This window comes from Rhinolophus sinicus, chromosome 5, assembly GCF_057876585.1.
Source record: "Rhinolophus sinicus isolate RSI-liver-muscle chromosome 5, RSI-T2T, whole genome shotgun sequence".
Lineage (NCBI taxonomy): Eukaryota > Metazoa > Chordata > Mammalia > Chiroptera > Rhinolophidae > Rhinolophus > Rhinolophus sinicus.
In genome coordinates this window covers 19606566-19619446 of record NC_142505.1, presented here as the reverse complement: position 1 = coordinate 19619446, position 12881 = coordinate 19606566, and the positions used below count along the sequence as shown (strand labels likewise).

The 12881-nt window shown below is 36.4% G+C and overlaps 1 protein-coding gene across 15 annotated transcripts in view; it reads left to right on the top strand.

The window, feature by feature from the left end:
* Window positions 1-12881, top strand: part of RBMS3 (RNA binding motif single stranded interacting protein 3) — a 1228141-nt gene that overhangs the window by 1202654 nt on the left and 12606 nt on the right. For 9 of the 15 annotated variants that reach the window (XM_088798298.1, XM_088798292.1, XM_088798297.1 and 6 more), the window contains 2 exons: window positions 7601-7681; window positions 10043-10170. In XM_088798298.1, the coding sequence (XP_088654424.1) occupies window positions 7601-7681; window positions 10043-10170 (209 nt within the window). Of the gene's footprint in view, window positions 1-7600; window positions 7682-10042; window positions 10175-12881 lie in introns of those variants that run through there. The other 6 variants (XM_088798296.1, XM_088798295.1, XM_074312721.2 and 3 more) reach the window with 1 other exon arrangement.

Genomic DNA, 12881 nt, shown 5'->3' with positions numbered 1-12881 from the left:
CTTGTTTTCTGTACCATGATGGTCAAGGTACTGAACAGTTTCAGTATCATAAGGATCCCTTCTGTTGCCTTTTTATAACTATACCTACTTTCCTGTTACTCCCCTACCCCCATCCCTAATCTTTAGCAACCACTAACTCTGTTTTCTACTTTAAATTCTTTCTCATAAAAATGTTATATATGGAATCATATTGTATATAAACTTTTGGATTTTTTTCCCTCAGCATACTTACCTGGAGATTCATTGAAGTTACTGGATGTATTAATAGATTATTCAAACTCATTTTTAAAAATTGGCATTTCTGTCCTACTGATTTGTGGATTTGCAAAAATTTTATTTAGGGAATTTATATAAATATTTATGAGAGATAATGGGCTATAGTTTTTTCTTCTTATAATGTCTTTGTCAATTTTGGTATAAGGAGTATGCTAGCTTCATAAAATAAGTTGGGAAGTGTTCCTTCTTTATTTTTCTCTGGAAGAATTTATGTAAGATCGGTACTACTTGTTTCTTAAATATTTGGAAAATTCAGCAGAAACTCAATTTCTGTCGTAAAGAACTGTTCAGATTTTCTATTTCTTTTTGTGTCAGTTTTGATACATTGTGCTATTCAACAAATTTGTCTATTTCATCTAAGTTGTCATTAGGTTGTTCATAATAGTCTCTTGTTATGTTTTCTACATTCTCACTTGCCATTCTCTGTTGAACCCAATAAGTCTTTTATTCCCACTACTCCATTAAAAATATGCTTTCATAATTGCCTCCATTCTGAAATCTGATCTACAATTAGTTCTCAGTGTTTTTTTTTTAATCTGATTTACTTATGTTTATTTCCTGAGTTGTCTTTGTGAGCCATTGTAGCTCTCCTCTGTCCTATCTTTCTCTAGATTTTATGTTACCTATTGCCAAAAAAAAAAAAAAAAAAAAAAAAAAAAAAGAAAGAAAGGAAGGAAGGAAGAAAGAAAAAAAATAAGAAGAGGAAAGGAGAGGATTCATTGATTCATGGTGTCTTTATAGAGTTGTTTCAAGTTCAAATTGTAAAACATAGTTTCTTAATCAGCTATATTTCCATAGCATCATCTTTTATTTTCATTGCTACCACAATGATCTGCACACATGCTTGAAACTAATGGACTTTTTTTTTTTCTAATACATTCATGAAAATTTCTTACTCTGCAAAATTGAAGGCCTCCATAACCTGTGATCACAAGAGGATGGCTACTTCTCACTGTTGTGCAGGGGATGAAATTTCGTAAATTTCCAAGCTGAGAACAACCTCCAGGAGTCTTTCTTGTTGCTCTCTTTCCTGTATGCCATCAACAAATGGACCACATCCCAGGATATGATGACAATCTGTATTTTTGATTTCATAGTTAAACACAGAACTCTCTGTGGGTTATGTTCAGTATTATTCTGGGGAACAAGATGGGATAATATAGGCTCTGAGGAATTCTGGGTTCCATTTCTATCAAGCCCACTAACTGGACTTTTTTTGAGGGTTTTTACTCCTAGTGTGTGACATGTATGCAGCTGTCTGTATTCACTTCCACCTTAGCTATTTCCATTACTCACAACTGTCTACTTTGTTATTTCTATATCAGTAATTTAAAAAGTAAATAGTCTACTTCGTAAATTAATACTAGCATAAAACATGAAAGCATTCAATTACTATTATGGGTAGAGATCCCACTTCATTCTCCAACATGTCATTGGCAGAAATGAAAAGGACATAGAAAGAACAGAGACGTAGGGTCCAGGTAGGAGTCCAGCCTTACTGTACATACCCTATTGGTTATCCTTGCCTTTCAAGGAGACTCTCTCCAGCTCTCTTCCTCTCTATGGATAGTCTCTCATTTATTGAGTGGCATTAAGATCTGAGAATTACACTCCAGGCTGCTATTACTATCACAGGAAATAATACATAATTGACATTCCAAATTCAGGTATTGCTCCCAAACTGAGATTATACAATTTCACAAATCCAAGAAATATGGCCCTCAAAACTGTAGAATACCTCTCCCTGAGGTACACTGGGCCTCTCCTTCAGCCACTCACCCAACCCTGACCAATCATAACTCAGGTTGTTCCCTATATCCTCAAGCATCCTTTATTAAAAGAAACTTGGTCCTAGATGATCTTGAAAGTAGTTCACACTGCATCCTGTTAGCATCATCTACCACAATTGCTGCTTTCTCTGCTCAACTTCCTTTCTGAGGTATGTTTTCAAAACTTTCCTGTATCCCTCTGTTGCCGCAAAACAGGTTCTTGGTTTATGCCACAGGAAAGAATTCAAGGATGCACTAAGTAAGCCAAGCAAGCAGAGGATTTATTAAAAGGAGGAAAGGATAGTACACTCCCAAAATAGTGGGAGTGGGCAGGCCAGGAGAGGAGCAATTGCCCTGAACAACAAAGAAGCCTAGAAATGCTTTATTTTCAAAATTAAGGCACAAAATATTCAAGACTTATGGGTGGTATTACAGGCATTCCTAGGTGGGTCCTCATTAACCATTCCTTCCCATTGGCAGGTAGGCTTGTCTTGTCCTTGTTGGAACTGTCATGGCAATATAGGGGGTGAAGATTTTCTCTAACCAAAATGCTAATAATATTGGAGTCCATTATAATTAACTAAAGTTGAGGGAGGAGATGTCCTGAATCTGTTCTCAGCCACCGAAATCTAGTTCTGGCCCATCTGGTAGCTGCACCTTTTTTAAAGAATGATCTCATCTCTTCCCTCCTTTGTTCCCCCCCCCCCCCCCCGAACTTTCCTCCTTCTCTTCCTCCCCCCTCTCCCCATGTGGCCCTATCCTTTCTGCCTATGATAACACTTCTCATTGACTTTCTGGGTTTGATTGGACCTGGGTTTGACTTTCCTTGCTGCAATTTGTTAGGCAGATTTATGAATTTTATAGTAAGGACTAGAAGCACAAATTTACAATCTAAATACTATAATGATAACTCCAAATGAGCAAGTTTAATGAATTATTTTAAGAAATTCCAAAAATTGAAACGTTGGCACTTTCTTGCCGGTCCTTTGCTTTACAAATAATGAAAATGACAAGTTTCCTTGCAAAAAATATATAAAACATGCTTGATTGGTTTTGCTTTGGTAGGGGAACAGAAAGTAAATCCAAAACTAAAACATTAGAGTTTTCTTTCTATGTTTCCTTGGAAATAATCAACAATTCACCAGTAACAGAAACAGTTCGTCCTAACTTAAATAGGCAAAAACAGAATTCCTCTCCCGTTTCACCATTTTTCTCTCTCTCTTTATGTAACTGTCTTGGTGATGCAGTGTCTAGACTTCTTGGAACAAGTGATGGAGTCTGGAATTTATTCTGTGGGTTTGAAAATGGCTATTCAGGTCTCCTACATACTTACATGTGAAAATTTGGTGCTTTCAGAATATGTAAAATCATCAAGTTGTTTACCAAAAATAAAATGTATTCATTAATATCAAACTTTGAGCTGCAAAATACTGGGCAATATTGCATGGAAGTATTCATCTTATCTGTGTCATCTCATTGTAATGTGGTTCCCATCAGTCGTCTTATCAAAAACAAAACATACAAAATAATTTGTACTCACGAAAGAATTATGGTAGATTTTTTCTAGTGTTCGAGAAATACCAGTAAAAGAAATTAGCTTAAAGGGTATACATCCATTCTTGTTATGCTTTTAATAAGTGATCCACAAGAATTTATCAAGTCAAAGGGGCATATTTTTTTTTTTATATCATGGGTCCTTTTCTTAATCCTATGTCATTTGCTAGCTGGATAAAATGAAAGCAGCCTCAGTCAGAGGCACCCAGATCTAAACAAATTTTGTGCAGCCTGGATTATTAAGTCTGACGTAGTTTGTGCTCTTAAGGAAATCAAACTCTATGCTTGCAGAGAAAGTTTGGCATTATTTGTTACCAATTATCTAAAGCTGAGAGTTGATCTTACACATAGCTGTAGCCATTTCCTGTAAGTACTTTCTCCTCATTTTACAAGGCTATCACTTCTTGAGGTTTTACCCTAGAAAATGTAAATCTACTACAGAAGAGGTTTATTACAAAAGTTTATCCAGAGATAATAGTCTTACGGGGTATAAAACTCCATAGCATCATCGACTTCTTTAAAATAAATGTCTATTCCTAATTTTCAAAAACCTTTTCAAGCTTGGTTTATTAGTTTTTCCATGACAAACGAAAAAAAAAAAGCATCCAGAAAGGTCGTGTAGTTGTTGTTAAAAGATACACATGCAACACACTGATTTCAACTGCCTCATTTATACTATAAAATGTCTACTGGTTCTCCTCGGAAGGGCAGCATAAAAGCAAGTTAAGTTATGAAATAAGTTAATCATATGGGGTAGCCTTCATAAAAGAAAATTAGGGATTCAGAGTATAAAGTAAAATTTAAAATTATGGAAATTAAATGACAAAATGTTAATGAAAGGCATATTATTCTATAGTTCCTAATTGGAACTTCAGTTAGTAAAGCCCATTAATTTAAAAACAAAAAACAAAAAACAACGATACCTATATTACATGGGATTGATCAAAAGGAAGTTCTTAAGACCTTGTTTACTTAATTTCAAAGGTAATAAATTAGACTGAAAAATGTGCTGCATTATGGGTCAGAAGAACTGGAGTTTACTCCTATTATATGTAAGTCTCAGTTTCTCAATCTGTAAAATGGGTCAACCATCCTACCTAATGCAGTATTGTTCTAAAGAGAAGATGAGTATGAATTTACATCTTAAGCAGTTCAATTTAGGTCATGCTCACAACTTCAATGAATGTCATAGGAATCATGAAGTTTTACTGATTTAGTTTTACTAAACAAAACACAGATGAGGTTCTGAGTAATTCAGTCATTTGAAGAGGCTTTGCTAAGAATTACATAATATGCTTTTCATTAACTACACTGCCTGGAACTACAGTTTAGCATGAGAATCCTAAACATGACTTGGATTCTTCTGTGACCTAGTGAAGATTGCTCTGTATGGCCCAAGGCCACATTCCTAACTCTAGTTCACAGAAACACCTTCTTAGAGATGCAGATGGTGGAGCAGGTATGGATCAAAGTAGTGTCTTGAAAATGGGTACCAGTGATGTCATCATCTTAATGCAGAGGAAACACATACACACATACTCACTTATTAGGACCAGTGGCAAAGTTTTGAATTACTAACTCTGGAATAGAAAATACCTTAATCTGTGATGGATTATCCTTTTTCTAGTATGTTGTAATTCTTGGAAAATTGTGACCAAAAGGTAGAACATGAGCCACAACACTATCAACTCCGTGCTTTGATAAATTCATAGTTGGTAAAAATATATTCCCACTTGCTACTACTATACAAGGATTTTTGAGATTCAATTAAAGAAACATTTTAGAGCACTAGTTCTAAGCAAAAATATTAAGTCCTACAAAACATAATTTTAGAAATGCTGATTTAATCATCTTTAACTAGGCTTTTGTAACATAATTTCTCAGAGTTTTATATTAAATGTCAATATAAAAGAAGAGAATATATTATGCAATATTGCTCAAATGCATTGGAACACAGAGAGCTTTCTTCTCAGGTGTAGGGAATACTAAAACAAGGGATATTTAAAACCTACGTAACACAGGCAAACCACCTGTATGAAATAGGAACTGTTATTCCCAACATACTCTGTAGAGCAGTTTTGTTGGCAAGGCAGACACCTGCCATAGGGTTCCAGATGCAAAATAATGTTTGGCAAAATGTGACTCCAGAGTTCTGTACTTATTTTAAAAACTGATAGCAATCAGATACCTGAATACTTATTATTTACTTAAAGATACAAGGACAATGAGTTGGGTAATTATTTAAACATTACATAAATATTATACATTACGGGGGTGGTAAAATTAATATCTATAATGAACTCAGAATTATCAACAGCTAAGAGTCATGCAAAATTTGTCATTGGAAATGGAAGGCTTTCTTCTCATATCCTTTTATTCAGCCATTGAACAATATCTTATTGAGAACCAGGCATTGTGTGGTATGTCAGAAGATGCAGAAATAAGTAAAGCGTGAGCCCATGACTTTAAAGAGATGATAGTCTGGACAATTTTACTAGAAGAGTGATGAATGCTGTGAGGGTACAGAGGACAGGGCACAGAAATCACTGAGAATGTTCAGCTATAAAGCTACATTGGTAATATCACCAGGCCTCTCAAGCAATCGCTTTTGGTTCAAGTTACAACACTGTTTAATAGAGATATAAATTGCACTCAATTGTTATTAGTAGAAACACATGGATTACAGACAACAGTTTGATTTGTTTGATTTTGGGTTGTTTCATTATGGTTGTCTCTATTTTTAGCAAACAGACACAGTAAGATAGTACTTAGTTTGGGATGGAAATGAATTTATTCCGAAGTTTCTTTACCGCTATATTTCTTCATGAATATTGAACAACTGATGAGCTAGTCTCCATTCAATATTTCCCTTGATTCAGAATCATCAGGCTTCTTGGATACTGATACATAAAACATAGTCATTTAGGTTTTGCGTGTTTATGCATGACCTTAATTTTTGAATTCAACAAATTTAGAAGCATAAAAAAATCAGAGGCTTATGATTTTCCATAACAATCCTTTCTCTAACCTTCATGAATTGAGAAATCTTGTCTTCATTAGATGATCCTGGTGCTAAAGTTTTGTGATGTTGATCAAGTTCAAAAAACTCAGAAATATAGCTGATGCTACAGAAAATTCCATTCTGAAAGACTAGAATTTTGAATTTGCAGGGGTAACGTGTATTAGAAATAGGAATATGGGTCATACTTTATGCTGAGGTAGATGAGTATGTAATTTTTCTGAGGCTCCTTTTCTTCATTGGAAAAATACATGTATTCCCAGATACGTATTTTACTAAATGCTACAACTTAGTGAAAAAATGATTGCAATGTTTCATTATTGATGCGGATGAAGAAAATTTGGAGAATCCAAGGGTTTGAAAAGGAAATACTGGCAGCAACTTCAGAATGGAATGGGAGAAGGGAACAAAGGAGACTTCAGTATTCCCTGCAACGCTCTATTTCTTATATATGTTTTAAAACATGATGTGAAAATGATAAAATGATGACCTTTGCCAATTCTGAATATTGCTGCATAAGTATTTTTTGCATTAGTCCTCCATTATTTTGATTTAGACAATAATTCATGAATAATGATATGATTCATTCATTCAACAAATAATTTGTCGAGAGCCTACTATGTGCCAGCTATAAAATGGAGAAAAAAGAAACAGACGTCATCCCTGCCCTCTAGGAGTCCATGTGTTAGATATGAAAGTGAAATGATTGAGATCTGACATAAAATATTTAAAAAGACAAAGCGAGGGAATGGTGGTCAATGAACTCGTACTGATGCGTGGAGGTGGGCTGCTGTTGGTACTGAATCAGTAAGCAAAGGTCATTCCATGCTGATAGAAACTGCCTTCTTTTGGGTCAAAATAGAGTTTAACTTGAATCATACACTGGCCATGGGCCTCGTATCTGTGACAGTTTCATGTGCTGTCTACTTTTGTCATTGTTTGCATCCCAAGTTCACCTGCATGTTTCTTTGATTCCCTCTAGTATATGACTGCTGCCGCTCCTATGCAAGGGACCTACATTCCCCAGTACACGCCTGTGCCTCCGACAGCTGTTTCTATTGAAGTAAGTCTGTGTCTGTTTTACAGAAAGAGGGTAGGAGACATAGGTCTCAGATACATATATTGCGGGCCCCTGTCAACCAAGGAGTTCTTCCATGTGCTTTTTGTGTTGCTTTAAAACTTCAAATCGCAACCTCAGTCTATGAAAGTCTGTACCTTTACATGCCTATATTTTGTGTTGCACATAAATAAGCTAATTTGCTAGAAAGGTGTAAAAGAAATGTCATTCTCATATTTAGAGAAAAGAGCAGAAACCGAATCACTACCCCATCAAATGTTAACAACAAATGCTCAAAAACAGGGAGGGGAAAAAAGCTTGCATCTATCTGAATAAGCTGGTTCTCTAGCGCCTTGTTACTCAGAGTGGTCCCTGGACCAGTGTCATCAGCATCACCGGGGAACTTGTCAGAAATGCAAACTCTCAGACACCTCCCAGACCGACTGAATCAGAATTTGCTTTTGTATTATTGAGGTAACATTCATTGAGGTCATTATGCACGTTTCAGGAGTGCAGCGTTATAATTCAACAGCGTGCTCACCACCGAAAGTCTAGTTCATCACCATACAGTTTACCCCTGTCCTCATTTTGCCCTGCCTCCACCCCACTTCCCCTCTGGTAACTCCCAATCTGTTGTCTGTTATCTACGAGTTTGTTTTTGTTTTGTTTATTCAATTATTTTTGTTTTGTTCTATATTCCATATATGAGTGAAATCATACATTTTTTTGTCTTTTTCCTTCTGTCTTATTTCCCTTAGTGTAGTACCCTCAAGATCCATCTATTTTTGTCAACAAATGGCAATATTTCATCTTTTTTATGACTGAGTAGTATTTCATTGTTTATAGATACCACATCTTCTTTATCCATTTGTCCATTTGGTGTGTGACAAATATTTGCTGCTACCAAGGTTTGAGAAACACAGTTTAAGAGGACAGTGCCATATAATTTAGCAAACCATGGGGGTCCAATGTGATCCAGACCTATGAGCCCCAAAGAATGTGTCAGTATTAAACAGATTTTAATAAACTTTTCAGAATTCTAAGAATATGTGATTAAAACACATTTTCTTTGCTATATTTAGCTATAAAAATTCATTAGGCCATGAGGAAATTATGAGTGTGGACATTCTAAGCACCTGAAACATAAATGTCTGCCTCATATTTGAGTTTCTCTATTTCTACACCAAAGCTGTATGCTTATCTACAGAATTTTGATGACTATAAAATTGTGAGATGCATTTGCCAGTGTGGCTTGTTGGAAATAGTCTAACTATAGCTAAATCTGGGATTTAAAAAGAAGTCTTTCATTAAGAAAAATATAAGTATACTCTCATGGATTTCCTTGACTTATGCTTATAAGGAAAAGCATTGATTCATGGACTGTGTAAAAACACTCATTGAAAATTCACCAGTATCCATACATGTAAATGCTGGTGGGAGGTTCAGAAAAATGCATAATACTAAATAGTATATTAAGGAAAAAAATAGATCGAATTATATAGGGAGAATTTTCAAAATCGAAGGAATAATTTCAGGGGTCTTTAGTTAGTGACAGAGAGTTGACCAAAAACTTTTGAAACCCAACATCACTGCACATGTCCCCAGCTATAAGTAAAATCAGGAGGCTATATTCAGATAGATACCTTCCTTAGACCTACTAACTATCAAATAAAATCAGCCATGCCTCTCTGGAAACCAAACATATGTCCCTAATGATGACCAATTCCAGAAGTTCATTTTTGTTGGCTTCTGTGAGGAACAAGAGAATGAAAGTGTGCAGGCAGGAGTAAATCAAATTGAAGGATGTTTGTTTCTTTTTCTGAAAACTCTGAAGTCCAGTTTATGTTGTGGAAAACAACACAAATCCAATTTCTGAAGGGAAATCCTGCTTAGCAGTAGCCTTGTAAAAGAATTCCAAATTTTGATGTAGATTTTTATTAAGGTCAGAGTTCATTATTTTGCCAGATCATGTAGACATGGTACAGTTCACTACCCAGCAAAATGCTTGAATATACAATTTTTACAGGAATCATGCCTGATTTTTTTTTTTTAAATTAATAAATTACTATTTAGTGTGGCTGTGTGCAATTATGGTTTAAAAGTTCTAAGTGGGGGCAAAATGATTTTCTGACCGGTTGCTCCAAGGACATGTGATGGCAAGGCTTCTTGGTTGCACACTGAGGTGAATTTCTCAGCCCTTATCCAAATGTGCTCTGCAGTCTTCCTTTGAGTGCTTATTGTGGCTTCATGCAGCTGAGTGCAACTTTAGTCGAGCCAAATAGAAGAGGAGTATTCTCTACAGTCCACCTGGAAGAGGTCTCTTTGATGAAGCCAATAAGACTTTTGTGTTCTTATTTGCCTCTTTAGGGTGTTGTTGCTGATACCTCTCCCCAGACAGTGGCACCTTCATCCCAGGACACCAGTGGTCAGCAACAACAAATAGCAGTGGACACATCCAATGAACACGCATCTGCATACCCTTACCCACAGTCTAAGTAAGTGCGGGCTACACTAAGCTCTTTCCGTCAAGAGCAGCCATCTTGACTTGACTCTCTTGTGTTGTATCTGTTAGCTTTTGCAGCAATACAGATCATCTCAAACTTAGTGAGAAGCATTTATTTAGTTCATGATTATGTGGGTTGGTGATTTGAGCTTGTGGATAGGTCTTCTGGTGTTGACTGGATTTGCTCAAGCACCGGGGGACAGCTGCTGGTCATTTCCACAGCTCTGCGTCTTGGTGTTTGGCTTTTGGTTGAGTGAGAGAAGTGAGTGAGCCACATGTTTTTGATCCTCCAGCAAGCTTATTCACATGAAAGTCTCAGAGTCTGGAGAAAAACAAAAGAGGAAGCCCAAATGACTGCCATTTTTAATTCTGTTTGTGACTCATTTGCTTCTGCCCCTTTGGACAAAGCAAGTCACATGGCCACACCCAGGATTGATGTAGGAGTTCACTACCAAATGGTTTAGATGCAGAAAGGAGCATTGTAGCTATTTTTACACACACACACACACACACACACACACACACACACACACACACACACAAAATTGCCATACAGATTTTGGAAAAATTCCAGTATCCCCACTTGAAACTGAATAGTGAGCCTGCATTTTGGTCTCAGTTTTCTCATTCTTAAATAAAAACAGTAGCTCTCCCCTTACAAGTTTGTTTTGAACACCTGGTAAAATAATTCATGAAAAAGGGTATTATAAAATATAAAACATCATCGAGTAGGATCTTATTCAGGAATAAATAGCAAAGCAAAAATCGGGCAGTCAGAATTAGTCTTGAAAATCCTTAAATAACTTATAAAGCAAAGTAGAGTTGGCTTTGTGTTGAGTAATTATATAGACTAAAATCTGAAAGGTTTTGATTGGAACCAAAGGAATTAACAAAGTTCTGTCCATATTGAAATATCTTGTCATGCAAACTATTCTAGTTTGTAGATAACAATCAAAGTCCCTGAGAATAGAGAATCCCCGATGATCCTTTCTGCCTGTATAACGTTGCCCCATTTCTTAATTATCAATGCTCTTTAACCTCAATAGAGATTTGTTTGTTGTTGAAAGGTTAATCATGGAAATGGAGTCTTATATGTGTGGTTTAGCTTCTAAAGTTCGTCCTGAGAATTAAATGTACTCAGAACATGACTTAACCTTACAAATATAAGGAATTACCATTATTATTAGTAGTATTAGTATTGTTTTCATCATCATCACACAATAGCTTTCAGAAAAGATCCATAGTAAATAAAGCAGTTTGTGTGTGTGTGTGTGTGTGTGTGTGTGTGTGTGTGTGTGTTTGTGTGTGTGTGTGAGTGTGAATTCACCTATAGCCTGTGTGAATCACTTTTACATACACCAAACAATATTGTAGTCTCTGGCACTCTGTTCCAAGAATATTGGAATTTTTTTTTTTCAGTCTGCTCAGCAGATCATATGTGAGAAAGGAGTAGAGATTGGCTATGTGGAAGCACAGTGAGAGGCACTGGTGGGAGATGAAAAATGCTACATTTGCCAAAAACATTTTTCAAGGCTTGGTGAGTAGGTGAAACTGGCTTTGGCTGTTTTAAAACATAATGAGGAAATGAGTGATTTGAGACCCTCCTTGCTAACAGTTTATTGAAGCCTGGATAAATGAAAACAATGCTTTCATTCATCCAATCAACAATTACAGATTGAGTGCCAACTATGTGACAGACAGTATCTAGATGCTAGTGAAAGTTCAATGAAAGAGGCAGATGGCACTCAGGGTTTATTTTCTACTATGACTAGACAATCAATGAATCAATCAGCAAATAATCAAAAAGAAACAAAATTTCAAAGCAGACTGCTTAACAACATTCTTGTAATAGAAAGTGACTGGGTAAAAACATAAGATTTGGTATCAGGAAGGTCTCTCAGAGGATCTGAAGGATAGTTAGAAGCTAATCTTGGAGAGAAATTGGAGAAGAAGCATTCTAGATAGAGAAAACAGAAATTCATAGTTCCAGAGGGGGGAAACTGAGGCTGGAATATGGTGGACTGGTGTGGAGGGCAGTAGGAAATGAAGTCAAAAGGTTATCTTCTATAAGACCTTCGGTCCGTGGATACTTGGCTTGGTGTTGAGTAATTAATTATTCTTGGTTTTATGCTAAGTGAGCTAGAAAATCTTTGGAGAGATTTAAGAGAAGGAATGGCTGAATTTTATTTACGTTTCAATGATTCTTACCAATGGAGGCTAGGTAGAGGGAGATGTGTTTCAAGGAGGGCTTTCAGGATACACATTTTCCCTCTTGAAATTGTTTAGAACCTCCTCCTCTCCCTGCCTGATTAAATCAACTTTAGCTGCTCGTACTTGTCAGCCCACAAGGAGATGCTCATTCTCAGGGTTGTCCCACCTTTCCATGGTCATTGTATGATGTGGTGGGGAGGGGAGTCCTCCATCTGACCCAGAGAGAGAGCATCTTGGCCTCTCAAGGATTCTGGGGACAGTCTCCCCATCCACCTCCAGTGTCACTTTTAGTACCCAGTATTATGACAGGTACTATGCTGGGAGACAGGATCTCTGCCCTCAAAGGCTTACAATCTAGTACAGGATTATACCTACACATAGACAAGGGTAGTATACTGCAAGAAAGAAAATGGACAGGCCTCTTTTTTTAAAGTGCTATGGTAAATAATAGGAGGATGCATTTAAATGTTCTTGGTGTATAAGCTTTGGTGG